The sequence below is a fragment of the Mastigoproctus giganteus genome, chromosome 3 (genome assembly GCF_048544385.1).
Source record: "Mastigoproctus giganteus isolate SK-2022 chromosome 3, ASM4854438v1, whole genome shotgun sequence".
Taxonomy (NCBI): Eukaryota; Metazoa; Arthropoda; class Arachnida; order Uropygi; family Thelyphonidae; genus Mastigoproctus; species Mastigoproctus giganteus.
In genome coordinates this window covers 41,542,732-41,560,040 of record NC_143577.1, presented here as the reverse complement: position 1 = coordinate 41,560,040, position 17,309 = coordinate 41,542,732, and the positions used below count along the sequence as shown (strand labels likewise).

The 17,309-nt window shown below is 39.3% G+C and overlaps 1 protein-coding gene across 1 annotated transcript in view; it reads left to right on the top strand.

The window, feature by feature from the left end:
* The window catches only part of LOC150087903 (hemicentin-1-like), a 1,496,027-nt gene that overhangs the window by 889,115 nt on the left and 589,603 nt on the right, over positions 1–17,309 (top strand). Inside the window, exon 47 of the mRNA XM_090369959.1 lies at positions 15,068–15,346. Coding sequence (XP_090226085.1) covers positions 15,068–15,346 — 279 coding nt within the window. The remainder of the gene's footprint in view (positions 1–15,067; positions 15,347–17,309) is intronic.

Below are 17,309 nucleotides of genomic sequence, written 5' to 3'. Positions count from 1 at the left end.
AGTCTGTTCCACCAACCAAATACCCACTGGCTAAACGCAAATTTCCGCACATCTATCCTACATCTGTCTTTCCTCAATTTGAATTTATGCCCTCTCAGGTGATTATTCTGAGCAAGAGGCAGAATCCCATCAGCACTGAGCATGCTCAAACCATTCAAGGCTTTATACACCTCTATCAGATCACCTTGCCGGTGCCTAGTCTCCAGACACTGCAATTTGCAAAACTTAAGCCTTTCTTCGTAAGAGAAACCCTTTGTTCCATTCACTAATCTTGTTGCCCTTCTCTGTACTCGTTCCAGCAGTTCTACATCCTACTTGAAATGAGGCCTCCAGACCTGTATACAGTACTCAAGGTGTGGCCTGACCATTGCTTTATACAAGGGAATAATCACCTCCTTATCCCTGCTAGAAAAATTCCTGTATATCATTGATAAGACACCATGAGCTACTCTTGCAGCCCACCTGCACTACTCAGAGAACTTCATGTCTGCCTGCACAATTACCCCCAGGTCTTTTTCATTCTCTACCGCTGTCAGTGTAGTACCACAGAGTTGATACGTTGCTCTGGGGTTGCTGTTTCCCCTATGTAGCACTTTACATTTATTAATTTATTTTATTTTATTTTTTTGGTAGTTGTTGGCGCATTTGCTTCTGTGGCCATTATGTACCTCCCAAGATTTTTGCAGTACTTTGATCCAAGCCCGAGGTGGGATTCGAACCCGCAAACTTTGAGTTGCCAGGCAGGCACTGTAAACACCTCACTAGCCCGGTCGACACATTTGTCAATGTTAAACTTCATTTTCCACCTCTCAGCCCATCTACTCAACCTTTCCAGATACTTTTGCAGCAGCATAGCGTCAATAGTGTCCTTAACAACCCTGCTAACCTTTGTATCATCTGCAAACTTGAACATTAAGCTTGATATACCATCATCAATATTATTTATAAATACAGAAAACAATAAAGGACCCAACACTGAACCCTGACGGACTCCACTAATAACATTAGTCCACTATGAGCAGTGTTCATTGATTAGCACTCTCTGTCTTCTTCCCCTCAAACACCCTTTTATCCATAGCAGCAATTTGCCTCCAATGCCACACTGCTCCAATTTGTGCAGCAGTCTTCCATGTGCAACAGTATCAAAAGCCTTTCTAAGATCCAAGTATATAATATCAAAGGTATTCCCTGCATCCAGTTCTTTTGTGACTGCATCATAGTATCCAATCAAATTAGGCAGGCAAGACTTCCACTTAACAAAACCATACTGTGTCCGAGCTATAACTGAAGTCTTGTCAAGATGATCCTGCAGTGCTTCTTTACCAGTGCCTCCATTAATTTTCCTGGAACAGAAGATAAACTCACAGGTCTATAATTACTTGTGTCGGCCTTTGATCCTCCTTTGTGAATTGGGGTCACATTTGCACATCTCCAGTCTATGGGTACCTTCCCTGAGTCCAAAGAAGCTCTCATAATTAGAGCTAAGGGTCTGCTTACTTCCTTTGCTGCCCCCTTTAATATAACTGGATAGATCCCATCCACCCCCCAGTTGCCTTTCTTGAGTTTATATTCAACAATTTCTCCTCCACTTTACTCTCAGTTATTACAAGATTATCTAGCTTACTACTAGAGTTGAATACACCTCTGGCATTCCCCTCACTGAATAACTCCTCATGTGTGAATGTCGATGCAAAATATTCATTTAGTTTGTTAGCTACCTGAGCAGGATCTTCAACAGTTGAACCATCGATATCAAGTGGACCAATCTGATTCATCCCCTTCCTTCTAGAATTTACATAAGTAAAGAACTCTTTGCATCCCTTGCCGAAGATTTCTCATAATCTGCCTTTGCCTACCTAACCTCCTTTGTAACTTGTTTACAGATGAACTTTTATATATCATAGGCTTCTGTGTCATGTGTTAATTTATATGTATCCCATGCATTTTTATTCTCTGCCATATGTCTCATTAGTTCATCTGACATCCATTTAGGCCAAAACCTTGAACAACATTTCTTAGTTGGTATGTAAAGCCTAGTAGCTTCCAAGATAAGTTCTTTGAATGCTTCCCATTTTGAATTTGCTGTTGGGAACATCATCAGTCGGTCCCACTGTATAGAATTTAAATACTGTCTCAGTCCACCGTTGTCACCTTTACGAAAGCAAAATCCATTCCCTTTACCCCTGATGGTAGTTACCTCTTTGAGTAAATCCCACTTCAGCACACTGTGATCACTGCCACCTAGTGGTTCCTCTATCTGCAGATTCTTAATGCATGAAGAATCACTATTGATAATCAAATCAAGAGTATTACTCCCTCTAGTTGCCTCTCGAACATGCTGATGTAGAAAACAATCATCCATTAAATCCACAAAAGCCTTGCTAGTGTGTGAGCCACCAACCCATACATTCCAGTCAATATCTGGAAAATTAAAATCCCCCATTATAAGACTCTCTGATTTACTGGCCCACTCTATTTCCCTGTACAGTTCCTTATTATACTCATCAGAGTCATTAGGCCTATAGCACACTCCTACTCTCAATTTTGATCTCCCAATGCTTGTGTCACACCAAACTGACTCGACCCTGCACTGTCCGGCGATGTCGACTGGCTTCACTTCCTTGGATTTTATGTGTTTCTTCACTAATAGCATAACCCCTCCTCCCTTCCTATCCTGTCTATCTCTTTCTGTAGACGTTTTACTCCCCAAATTCCAGTTCTGTATTTCTTATATCTGTGTGACACCACATCTCTGATATCCCAACAATATCTGCCTTTGATGCTTTGAGCAATACCTCAAGTTCATCAAATTTATTTACTAAACTCCTAGCATTGGTGTACAAGCAAGTATACATGCACCTGTTCCTTTTCTTAGCTACCCTAACACAACCCATGTGTTTACTTGTACTGCAATGACTCCCATCAGTCTCTGAAATATCCTGCATCTTGTTTTCCAAGCTTCTGCTCATTCCAACAGAAGCAGTGCAAAAATCCCTTTCGCCTCTGCCAGTGGCTACTGTTAATCTAATAGTCCTTGTATCCCCCCCAAGCTAGCAGTTTTCCAACCCACCTAACACTGCCTCGATTGCATCAGGAAATATTTTTTCACCTTTTCTATTTAAGTGTATCCCATCCCTGTAGAAGCAGTCTCTCCTGTTAATGAGTACAGACCAGGCTGAAAAATATTCTACCCCTTGAGCCTTGCACAGTCTTTCCAGGGTCGAATTGATCGACAAGGCTCTCATCATATACTCCCTCCTATAGTGTCTGGGCAGAATTGCAGACACTTTCAAATTCAACCCTAATTCACGGCTTGTTTTCAACAGTGACCTGTACTTGTTAAGTAATTCTGCCGGTCTCCTACTCTTAATATCATTAGTGCCAACGTGTACAACTATATCACCTTTTGTGCCCTTAAAAGGTGATATCCGCTCTGCAACGTCATCAACCTTTGCCCCTGGCAGACATACCCTGGTCCTGTTCCACCTATCCTTTTTACAAAGCATGTTCCCTGTTTCCCTGACAATAGAGTCACCAACTACTACTAGTTCCTGTGGGACCAGCACATTCTGCCTTGGGGGGTTGCCGCTGTGTTGCATGATGATCAAGTGCAAGCTTTGGCGTTGATGTGGACAGCTGAGAGCTTGATGGGCCCCTTCACTTTAGATCCTCCGAGGGCATCCACGCTGTCCTTCAAGCTCTCATATAGGCCCATAACAACACTGGGTTGTTGCCTGATTTTGTTACACTCCTTGCATCGCACACACACACACACAAAGACATCCTCCATGGCAATATCATGTCCCGTACCCGATTGCTCCACAAACATCATGCAAGCAGTGCATTTTAAAAGGCTGTGATTCAGGGGGCAACTCCCCCCCCCCCTCAGTTCCCCTCTGAGCCACAGCACTCCCATTAGCTTGATTGAGCCTTTTGCTTTGCTGCTCTAGTCTGAGTCATGATTTCGATTTAATTTCAATAACATTTCAATTTCAGTACAAAATTATAACCCTAAACTTGTATCCCAACACAGTTATAACGCTATATATATTTTTCAGTATCTACGAGTTATGTTTATATAACTTCCATATCAAGTTATGTATTAATTAATTATGTTTTGTTTGTAATCTTAGTCGTTATATGTATTTTGTTAAAAGTACAATTTAATTGACAACAAAGTTTAACAAAATTAGTAGATTTTGCTGATTAATTGACAATATTATATTATATACTATACTATACTAAGCTTACGCTATCTAGTTCGGGATATAACGTTGTATCGTATAACAATGGCGCAAGTTATGATCAGTAAATCTATGGACACTTAAGTATTAATTAACTTCCAAATCTCGCTGTCTCAATTCAGAATAAACTAACGATCCTGACTAGGTCTATAAGCTACTTATAGAAAATAATTTAATATAACAATTGGTCAATAAAGCGGCTAAATATGGCTAATAAACTTCTCATTCAGCAGAGCTGCAACTTGTAACACTTGGATTTGATACTCTTACCGATACTTTTATTCAATTACAAGGCTGAGTAAAGAATAAATATGCCAGATTAATGAGAAAATCACAAATAATGCTATACTACTAAATTTAAATCAAAAGGTTTAGAAAAACAATAATTTCAAATCAATAAATAAGAAAATCCAATTAGCGGCTTTGAACACGTCTGGCTCCCACTAGCCTCGTCAGTAGACCATGGTTATGATGTTAGGATTGCAAGCTGTTTTTCTGCTCCAGTTGTCACATGAAACTGTACTGGTAGACTGATAGTTTTATTGAATACTGTGACTGCAAGATGTAGAGTTAACCTGTGGTGCATAGTGAATAGCTTGCTATATGTTGCTGGTTCCTTTGTGGTCGCTATGGAAGAGGGTTAACTAGGAAGTGGGAGAGTAATTGCCATTATTTCTAGTAAATGTTTTCTGCCAATTCTTTTGTATGTGGAGCACTTCAAGAAAATCCTCTTTTGTTGGTGTGAAACCTTCAGCACTTATGAAACACAAGTTTAGCTGGAGAACTCTTTGCTAATATTTTATTACATACCATGCACTGTGAATTAGGAGCATCTTTATTTCCAACACATGTAAAGCCGAAATTCAGCCGAGTCAGTTTGGTGTGACATAAGCATAGGGAAATCAAAATTGAGAGTAGGAGTGTGCTATAGGCCTAATGACTCTGATGAGTATAATAAGATATTGTACAGGGAAATAGAGTGGGCCAGTAAATCAGAGAGTCTTATAATGGGGGACTTTAATTTCCCAGATATTGACTGGAATTTGTGGGTTGGTCACTCGCACACTAGCAAGGCTTTTGTGGATTTATTGGATGATTGTTTTCTACATCAGCATGTTCGTGAGGCAACAAGAGGGAGCAATACTCTTGATCTGATTATCAGTAGTGATTCTTCATGCATTAAGAACCTGCAGATAAATGAACCACTAGGTGGCAGTGATCACAGTGTGTTGAAGTGGGATTTACTCAAGGAGGTAACTACCATCAGAGGTAAAGGGAAGGGTTTTTGTTTTTGTAAAGGCGACTATGATGGTCTGAGACAGTATTTAAATTCTATACAGTGGGACCAACTGATGATGTTACCAACAGCAAACTCAAAATGGGAAGCATTCAAGGAACTAATCTTGGAGGCTACCAGGCTTTACATACCAACTAAGAAATATTGTTCAAGGTTTAGGCCTAAATGGTTGTCAGATGAACTAATGAGACATGTGGCAGAGAAGAAAAATGCATGGGATACATACAAATTAATGGGTGACATGGAAGCCTATGATAGATATAAGTTGGTCTGTAACCAAGTCACAAAGGAGATTAGGCAGGCAAAGGCAGACTATGAAAAATCCTTGGCAAAGGATGCAAAGAAAAACAGAAAAGAGTTCTTTACATACTTGAACTCGAAAAGGAAAGGGATGAATCAGATTGGTCCACTGGATATTGATGGTTCAACAGTTGAGGATCCTGCTCAGGTGGCTAACAATCTAAATGAGTATTTTGCATCTACATTCACGCATGAGGAGTTATTTAGGAAGGAGAATGATGTAGGTAAAGTAAACATTGGCAGTGAGCTGGATGATTTTGTAATAACTGAGAGGAAAGTGGAGGAGAGATTGTTGAGGATAAACATAAAAAAGGCACCTGGGGTGGATGGGATCTATCCAGTTATATTAAAGGAGGCAGCAAAGGAAGTATGCAAACCCCTAGCCATAATTATGAGAGCTTCTTTGGACTCAGGGGAGGTACCCATAGACTGGAGATGTGCAAATGTAACCCCAATTCACAAAGGAGGATCAAAGGCTGACACAAGTAATTATAGACCTGTTAGTTTAACTTCTGTTCCAGGTAAATTAATGGAGGCACTGGTTAAAGAAGCAATGCAGGATCATCTAGACAAGAATTCAGTTATAGCTCAGACGCAGCATGGTTTTGTTAAGGGCAGGTCTTGCCTGACCAATTTGATTGGATACTATGATGTAGTCACAAAAGAACTGGATGCAGGGAATAACTTTGATATTATATATTTGGATCTTAGAAAGGCTTTTGATACTGTTGCACATGGAAGATTGCTGCACAAATTGGAGCAGTGTGGCATTGGAGGCAAATTGCTGCTATGGATAAGGGGATGGTTGAGTGGCAGAAGACAGAGAGTGGTAATCAATGGACACTGCTCAATGTGGACTAATGTTATTAGTGGAGTTCCTCAAGGTTCAGTGTTGGGTCCGTTGTTGTTTTCAGTGTTTATGAATGATATTGATGATGGGATATCAAGTTTAATGTCCAAGTTTGCAGATGATACAAAGGTTGGCAGGGTCGTTAAGGACAATACTGACGCTATGCTGCTGCAACAGGATCTGGAAAGGTTGAACAGATGGGCTGAGAGGTGGCAAATGAGGTTTAACATCGACAAATGTAAAGTGCTGCATATGGGAAACAGTAACCCCAGAGCAACGTATCAACTCTGCGGTACTACACTGACAGTGGTGGAGAATGAAAAGGACCTGGGGGTAATTGTGCAGGCAGATATGAAGTTCTCTGAGCAGTGCAGACGAGCTGCAAGAGTAGCTCATGGTGTCTTGTCAATGATATACAGGAATTTTTCTAGCAGGGATAAGGAGGTGATTATTCCCTTGTATAAGGCAATGGTAAGGCCACATCTTGAGTACTGTATACAGGTCTGGAGGCCTCATTTCAAGAAGGATGTAGAGCTGCTGGAACGGGTACAGAGAAGGGCAACAAGATTAGTAAATGGAACAAAGGGTTGCTCTTACGAAGAAAGGCTTAAGTTTTGCAAATTACAGAGTTTGGAGACTAGGCACCGGCGAGGTGATCTGATAGAGGTGTATAAGGCTTTGAATGGTTTGAGCATGCTCAATGCCAATGGGATTCTTCATCTTTCTCAGAATAATCACCTCAGAGGGCATAAATTCAAATTGAGGAAGGACGGATGTCGGATAGATGTGCGGAAATTTGCCTTTGGCCAGCGGGTGGTTGGTTGGTGGAACCGACTTCCATCACTTGTTGTTGAAGTTGATAGCCTAAACAAATTTAAAGCTCAACTGGACAGGTATTTCGAACGAACGGAGGGGTGAAATGGGAGTGGGTTTTTTTTTTTTTTTTTTTGGCTGATGCTGAATAAGCTTGCTTTCTTGCATCATATGCCTCTGCTAATGCTAATGCTATCATCGTACTTTCATTTTGGTATATTATTAGTTGGTTCCTGTTTTTTCACTCTGGATTTTTGAGGAACAAAAGGCTGCTATTGTTCATCCTCAATTTGAAGTGTGACAATATTGTGTTTGTTTTCATCAACCACAGTTGCAATACTTGCTTCTCATTTTAAAGTTATGTTTTTCAACCACAAATCCATGGTCATTTATGTTAATAATAGTATTTCGAAATACTGATAATTATCAAAAAAAAATTATACAAGGAAGTGAGTTTAGTTGTGGTATCTATTCACTTCCCCCTCTTCTTCAACCCGTGTACTCCAGGCTAAATCACATATGAATGGCATATTAGATCACTACATTGCTACTTTTTCATAGATATCATTGCCTCTACGCAGATTTCTCTGTGCAAAAGCCTGCCAAAATAAAATGTTCCGTGGTCTATTTCGTTATTAGTCTATGCCAGTATATGAATAACTGAAAAAAAAAAAAAAAAAGTTAAAAATTATAATGATACAAAAGTGGTGTATACTACAAATATGCAAAATTTATTTATTTTATTATTATTTTTTTAAAATTATTAATTGCAATTTTTCATTAAACACTTGTTCACATCTCACAGAACAATAGTGTTCTGCAGTGGGAAACGGTTGTCTAGATTGTCTGGGGTGCAGACTCTGAGTGCTCTGTGGGTCATGCTTATTATTATCCCTGTCTTAGTATTAGTTGTGGTATATGATGCAAGTTTATACAGCATCACCCAAAATTAAAGATCCCACATCATCTGTTCTTCTCCCCTCTAGCATTAGCTGAGGCATATGATACAAGAAAGCAAGCTTATACAGCATCAGCCAAAAAAAAAAAAAAAAAAAAACCCTGCCCATTTCACCTATCTGGTCACTCCAAATGATTGTCTAGTTCAACTTTAAATTTATTTAAGCTATCAACTTCCACAACAGATGGAAGTCTGTTTCGGCAATCAACTACCCGCCGGCTAAAGGCAAACTTCCGCACATCTATTCTACAACTGTCTTTTTTCAATTTGAATCTATGCCCCCCCTCAGGTTCTTAATCTGAGCAAACGGAAGTATCCCGTCAGTACTGAGCCTGCTTAAACCATTCAAGGCCTTATATACCTTGATCAGATCACCTCACAGGTGCCTAGTCTCCAGATGCTGCAACTTGCAGAACTTAAGCCTTTCTTTGTAAGCCTACTCCGTTGTTCCTCTCACCAATCTTTTCCCCCTTCTCTGTACTCTTTCTAGCAACTCTAGATCCTTCCTAAAATGAGGCCTCCAGACCTGTATACAGTACTCAAGGTGTGGCCTGACCATTGCCTTATACAAAGGGATAATCACCTCCTTGTCTCTGCTAGCAAAATTCCTATATATCACTGACAAAACTCCATGACCTGCTCTGGCAGCACATCTGCACTGCTCAGAGAACTTCATATCTAACTGCACAATTACCCTCAGGTCTTTTTCATTCTCCACTTCCCTGAGCGTTGTACCACACAGTTGGTATGTTTCTCTTGGGTTACTACTACCCATACGGAGCACTTTGCATTTGTCAATGTTCAATGTTTGCAATGTGTCAATGCGTCAATGCAATGTCAATGCAATGGTCAATGTTTGCATTTGTAAACTTCAGTTGCCACTTCTCAGCCCATCTGCCTACTTTTCTAGATCCTCTTGCAGTAGCATACTGTCTTTACTGTCATTAACAACCCTGCCAACCTTTGCATCATCTGCAAACTTGGATATTAAGCCTGATATAACTTCATATATATCATTGATAAATACACAAAACAACAAAGGGCCCAGCACCGAACCCTTGGGAACTCCGCTAATAACATTTGTCCATGAAGAGCAGTGTCCATTTATTACCACTTTCCGCCATCTCCCACTCAACCATCCTTTTATCCATTGCAGTAACTTACCCTTAATGCCATACTGCTCCAATTTGTACAGCAGTCTTCCATGTGCAACAGTATCAAAATCCAGTCTTTCCTGAAATCCAAGTATATGATATCAAAATTATTTTTTGCATCCAGTTCCTTTGTGACCACATCATAGTATCCAATCAAATTGGTCAGACAAGACTTCCCCTTAACAAACCCATTCTGTGTCTGAGCTATTCTAGTCTAGGTGGTCCTGTATCATCTCTTTAACCAGTGACTCCATTAATTTCCCTGGAACAGAAGTTAAATTATTTCTCTAATGATTATTTTTCTAACCTTTAAATTTATTCAACTTATCCATTTTCACAGACCACCACTTCCCTTTAAACCAAATCTTAACATCACATTCCAACAATCTAGTACTCTCTGGTGTGAAAGCAAATTTTCATACATCTATTCTAAAACTGTCCTTTTTCAATTTAAATTTATGTCCCATTATGTTGATGTTTCCCAAGCAAGAAGAAGGATGCCACCAGCATTCAGTTTACTCAATCCATTTAAAGCCTTAGACCCTTCAATTAGATCTTCTTGCAGGTGCCAGTTTCCAGATACTTGGATATTAAGTTTGCAGCATCTGGAAAACTAATGTCTAACTAATGCCTTGATAGCCTTCATCAATATCATTGATAATATATTAAGGGGAACCAGCACTAAACTCTGGGGGGATTCCACTTTAACAGTTAATGTCATTATATTTCACTGGAAGCGAAATGAAACTGACAGGTCTGCAATTAATAACTTCACTTTTTAATTCCTCCCCAATGAATAGGTTAGACATTTGCACATCTGAAATCTGTAGGGACCTTCCCTGAATCCAACGATGTTCCTATAATGAAGGCTAAAAGTTTGCTGCTTCTTTTAATATAATTGAACAGATTCCATCTTTCTCATGTATCTTATTTACTTTTAGGTTTAACAGTTTATTTCCAGTTTTCTTTTAGTTATCACAAAATCATTTAGCTTCCAGTTTTAACTTGACATGCTTCTGATATTCTCATCCCTTAAAATGTCTCCACGTGTGAATGCAGACACAAAATATTTATTCAGTCACGGGAAACATTAGCTAAAGTGAAGTTGCACATCATGCCATCTCCAAAATATACCCTTTTGTTCATCTTAGATCATAAAATGTTGAACGTTGCACAGCACCAGCAAAAAGATATGAGTCTTTATCGAAGCATTCCACATAAAAAGGATTACCAGAAAATAGTTAATAGAAATAGTACCAGGATTATAATGAATCTGGATAATTCTTTTCCCTAATGACGATGGTGGAACAAGCAATAGACACTGAGCTACCCATCAAAAATGACTGGTTTATTATACTCCGCAAAATCATAGTATTCAAGAGAACCATCAGCCTACCAATATGGTTTCAAGTGACAGCTGGAGAAAAAAACAGCTCACTACCTTAACATCACAGCCAGGGAGATGAATAAAACATGTGTTCTGCCTCCCTATTCTTTTTTTTCTCTCTCGCTCTGATTTTTTTTTTTTTTTTTTTTTTTTTTTTTTTATGTAAATCCCAAACACGAGAGATATTAGAACCTATAGTACTTACTTGGGTTGGAGGTTGAGAAGACGAAAGAAGATATTTGTTGACATTGGACTTGAACTTCTGTAGACTGTAATGTTCAGGAAATGTGTATGAAGGAAGGTTGTTCCAGAAAATGGCAGTTGAATGAATAGCATTAGCATTAGTAGAGACGTGATCCAAGAAAGCAAGCTTATGCAGCATCAGCCAAAAAAAAAAAAAAAAAAAAAAAGCAACCCTTCCACTTCACCCCTCCGTTCGTTCGAAATACCTGTCCAGCTGAGCCTTAAATTTATTTAGGCTATCAACTTCCACAACAAGGGATGGAAGTCTGTTCCACCAACCAACTACCCGCTGGCAAAAGGCAAATTTCCGCACATCTATCCAACATCTGTTTTTCCTCAATTTGAATTTATGCCCTCTCAGGTGATTATTCTGAGCAAGAGGCAGTATCCCATCAGCATTGAGCATGCTCAAACCATTCAAGGCTAGGCTTCTAACAGATCACCTCACCAGTGCCTAGTCTCCAGACACTGTAATTTGAAAAACTTAAGCCTTTCTTTGTAAGAGCAACCCTACGTTCCATTCACTAACCTTGTTGCCCTTCTCTGTACTCATTCCAGCAGCTCTACATCCTTCTTGAAATGCGCCTCCGTAGCCAGGTGGGAAGGAGCAGCAGTGCGTAGCACACGCTTCTTGATTAGACCGGGGTTCGAGCCCGTCACCACCAAATACGGATGATGCGGAAAGGTCAGGGAGTGACCACCGTATATTCCCGGAGTAATATGGCCTTAGTTGCTAATGCTCCTAAAAACCAAATAACAAACAATCCTTCTTGAAATGAGGCCTCCAGACCTGTATACTGTACTCAAGGTGCAGCCTGACCATTGCCTTATACAAGGGAATAATTACTTCCCTATCCCTGTTAGAAAAATTCCTGTATATCATTGATAAGACACCATGAGCTACTCTTGCAGCCCGTCTGCACTGCTCAGAGAACTTTATATCTGCCTGCACAATTACCCCCAGGTCCTTTTCATTCTCTACCACTGTGAGTGTAGTACCCCAGAGTTGATACGTTGCTCTGGGCTGTTTTGAAAGAGAGAGCGGGAATTATAGAAGCCAATTCAGAAGAACAGTGAAATATCTGTAGAAGAGGTGTGCAGCAGAAACAGTACGTCTATGAGACAGTGAGTGGAGAGACTCTGTTAGAGATGAGTCATTAATTAACCTAACTGCCCCCTTCTGAATGGAATCAATAAGTCTGAGAAAGGTTTTGGGGGCACAACACCAGAGGTTGGAACAATATTCCATGGTAGGGCAGATTTGTGATTTGTACAGCATGAACATTTGTACAGTTTGGAAGAAAAGTAACGCCGAGAGGAAAAGAGAAAACCAAGTTTTTTAGATGCAGAGGAAGCAATATTTGTAATGTGCTTGTGCCAAGAGAGATTAGAAGTCAGGGTAATCCCCAAAAGAGATATACCATCTTGCCTAGAAATTGGAGTGTCACCAAAGATAAGCATAGGAGCAGGCAGAAGAATCCTTTTTGCAAGATATAAGACAAGACTGACTTTTAGACAACTTAGTTGATTGAAATCAACTGAGTTGTTTGCCCCACTGGAGAATTACCTGGAGATCAGCATTTAAGGAATTGGTAGCAGATGTTTGAGAAGTTGAAGCTGATTGAGCAGGACAAGGTCTCTCAAAATGGAAAGTGGAATGCAATGTGCTATTATCGGCAAAACTATGGATAGGATTTCCAGTCAATGGAAGTAGGTCATTAATATACAAGAAGAAAAGAGTGGGGGAAAGAACTGAAACTTGGGGTACACTGGCATTAGTGGAGAAGTTAGAAGACAGAGAGCCATCTACCATCACCCTCAGTCAGCGATCAGAGAGAAAACTGGATAACCAATTACAAAAAACAGTTGGCAAATCCAGTTGGCCAACAGTTGGATGATCAGCATGACTTACAACAAAGAGGAAAAAACTATCCCTAGAGACCACTTTGCATCCAGTCCAGAGCATGACCTCTGATATGGATGTATGCATATGTGTGTGTACTCAGTGATCACTAAATTATGGCCACTTACATGACACTGTGTTGAGCCACCATTTGCACAGATAACAGCTGCTATTTACTTAGGCATTGACTCCACTAGATGTCTGAAGACGTCCATAGAGATTTACAGCCATGCTGCCTGCAAGGCTTTCCACACATCTCACTTCCAGTTTCAAAACATCCCACAGGTATTCAACTGGATTGAGCTCAGGTGAATTTGGAAGATAATCGAGATTGGTGATGTCTTCATTGTGTTCCTCAAACCACTTGTGCACAGTACAAATCCAATGACACATTACATTATCGTCTTGGAAGATCCTGTTTTTGTCTAGGAAAAAATGCAATATGGCAAGGTGTACATAGTTTCCTAAGAGCTGCCAGTAGACCTTACCAGTGAAACGTTGGTCCATATGCATCAGGGGTCCTATTTCTTGCCAAAAAAAGTATCCCCATATTAAGCAACCACCTACCTGGATGGTGGGCACTATGCACAATGGGTTCATGGACTCCTGTTGCCTGCTCCACACATATAGGCATTCATTGGCATATTGCAACAGGTATTTGGATTCATCCAACCAGCACACTTGTTTTCAGTCCTCTATTGTCCAACCAGCTTGTGATTAACACCACAGCATTCACCATCAACAGTGATCAGCGGTGAAGAGAGTATGTATCTGTAGTTGTCTGCTGTGGAACCCTGTGTGTGTGTGAGTGTGCAATGCATCATCGTTTGAGATATTGTTCTTGCATTCCCCATATTGTATTGTGATGTTAACTGTCATGCAATGGCTTGTATTGAGCCTGTATAATGCACTGCACCCTTAGCTCACTACAAACATGCATCTTGCATAATTTATAGTTCTATCGGTGGGAGATCGTTTGACCCATTTGACACCATTCTTTGTATACCTTAACCACAGTGGGCTGTGAGCAACTGAAAAGACATGATGTTTCAGATATGGAAGCATCTGACACACAAGCTTTCACAATCATGTCCTTTTGAAACTCCATGATATCTTTACTACTTCCGATAACCACTAATTTATCACTTTGACTTGCATGACTAGATGCAACTGCTCTAGCATACAGAACTGTTTGGTTTTTTAAATGCGACCTATCCGGCATAGTCCATTATAGATAGGATGGTCATAATTCAGTGATCACTAAATGTGTATGGAGACTGACCTGTTGTTTTGCATTTACCTCATATTTGATTTCCCTCATCCAGTGAAGCATTCAAAAGTTGATATTCACGTGGACAAAGAGATGAAGGGACTTTTATGTGTTTCTTAAACTATTATAAGTCTACCCTGGGAATGTGTCACACCTGATGGTATAATGGGCCTGCATCTCAATGCCTCAGGTGCTTGCTTTTACTTGGGATGGGTCTCAAATTTTTATTCTAAAGTCTATTTCACTTGTGCGACCCTTATAACTGGATTTGAAATTGCAATTTTTCATTCACCTGTTATACATTTAAGGTCTCCGTAGTGGTCAGGAGTGAGAGTGCAATTGCACACGCTTTTTGAGTAGCCTAGCATTCAAGTCCCTGACTGCTAAATACAGTTGATCTCCTACCCTGCACTGGACCAACATGGTAGATTATGGTTCATCCTCTCAACATGACATGTTGAGGAGGCCTCCATCCTGCAGTAAATTGACAATGGCTGCAGTACATTTAAATTTAGTTCTATAAATTGCCGAAATATATAGTGCTATAGTATTTTGCTACATTCTTTCTTAATTATATTTATCTGAAAAAAAGTTATTCATTTCTTGGTAATTATTTTCTTCTTATTCGAAACAGTTTATTTATTACAGTTCCCCCAGATATTGAACTCAGTGAAGAACATAAACATCTTCAAGTTGTTGTTGGGCAGCCCACTGGCATCAAGTGTCATCCATCAGGAGATCCTCTGCCATTTGTATCTTGGTTAAAGAATGGGTTGCCATTAGAATCAACAGACCATATCCAGTTCTTAGAAAATGGGTATTTGCTGTGGATTACCTCAGCAAGAGAAACAGATGTTGCAGAGTATATGTGTGTAGCTTCAAATTTGGCTGGCACCAAAACAGAAACTTTTAACCTAAAAGTCCTAGGTAAATTTAATATTATTTTATATTTTATATAAATCGGAAATATAGAGTAAGAAATAGTGCGAGGTGTGATCAGAAAGTTCAGGGACTGAATTAATATATGGAAATGAATTGGGATTGGAATTGGTGTATATATTGTCAAGGAGACAACTTTGAAGGAAGTTGTATCCTTGACAATGTATATACCAGTTCCAGTGCTTCTGCAACTTCTCTCAACATTCCTGATAGACTTCTTTTGGAACTGCTAATAGTTCCTGTGTTGCATTTCGAATAAATTCCTCAGTCATTGAAAATATGTGATGACCTTTCAAGGGAGCTGTAAGCTTGGAAAAATGGAAAAAAAAAAAAAAATCCATGGGGAACTACATGTAGTACTCAAGTTGGGGCCTAACAAATGGCCTTGGACAATGGGATAATCACTTCCTTATCCCTGCTAGTAAAGTTCCTATATATCATTGACAAAACCCTATGAACTCTCCTGGCAACCTGTCTGTATTGTTCAGAGAACTTCATATCAGACTGCACAATTAACCCCCAGGTCTTTTCATGTTCCAATACCCAGTGTAGTGGTAAAAAGAAAAGACAGTTACTCTACAGAAAAGATATGTTACTCTAGGGTTACTGTTACTCATGTGCAGTATCTTGCATTTGTCAGTGCTAGACATCAATTGCCATTTTTCAGCCCATCTACCTAATTTTTCTAGATCTTGTTGCAATAACTTACCTTGATTACTGCCATTAATCACCCTGCCAACCTTTGTATCAAATGCAAACTTAAACATTAAGCCTGATATACCTTCATCAATATCATTATTTGGAAAATTAAATGCACTCGGCATAATCCTTATGGGTTTTGATAATTAACTATATAATATTGGTGTAAATACACCATAGTTAACCCATAGATTTGAGCTACGATTGTAGCATAGAAGGCATCGTTTTAATTGTATCTCATAATGTGGTTGCCTTCACAACAAGATAGCTACTATTGAATTACTTCAAATAAATAATGCTTCTCTAGTAGAGAAGACTATTGTTATTTATTTTCAGCGTACCACCACCCAGACGATCGTTTCAAAGCTTTTTGGCTTTGTCATCAGTGGGCGGGTAGGTAATACAACAAGCCATCTCAGTTGCGAAGTTATATCCACATTATGAGAGATGCCAGAAGGGTGTGGTGGTAATGTATTTGGAAAATTAAATGCACTAGGCATAATCCTTATGGGTTTTGATAACTATATAATATGGGTTTTGATAACTATATAATATGGGTTTTGATAACTATATAACTATATAATATCGGTGTAAATACACCATAGTTAATCCATAGATTTGAGCTATGATTGTAGCGTAGAAGGCATCGTTTTAATTGTATCTCATAATGTGGTTGCCTTCACAACAAGATAGCTACTATTGAATTACTTCAAATAAATAATGCTTCTCTAGTAGAGAAGACTATTGTTATTTATTTTCAGCGTACCACCACCCAGACGATCGTTTCAAAGCTTTTTGGCTTTGTCATCAGTGGGCGGGTAGGTAATACAACAAGCCATCTCAGTTGCGAAGTTATATCCACATTATGAGAGATGCCAGAAGGGTGTGGTGGTAATGTATTTGGAAAATTAAATGCACTAGGCATAATCCTTATGGGTTTTGATAACTATATAATATGGGTTTTGATAACTATATAATATGGGTTTTGATAACTATATAATATGGGTTTTGATAACTATATAACTATATAATATCGGTGTAAATACACCATAGTTAATCCATAGATTTGAGCTATGATTGTAGCGTAGAAGGCATCGTTTTAATTGTATCTCATAATGTGGTTGCCTTCACAACAAGATAGCTACTATTGAATTACTTCAAATAAATAATGCTTCTCTAGTAGAGAAGACTACTGTTATTTATTTTCAGCGTACCACCACCCAGACGATCATTTCGAAGCTTTTTGGCTTCG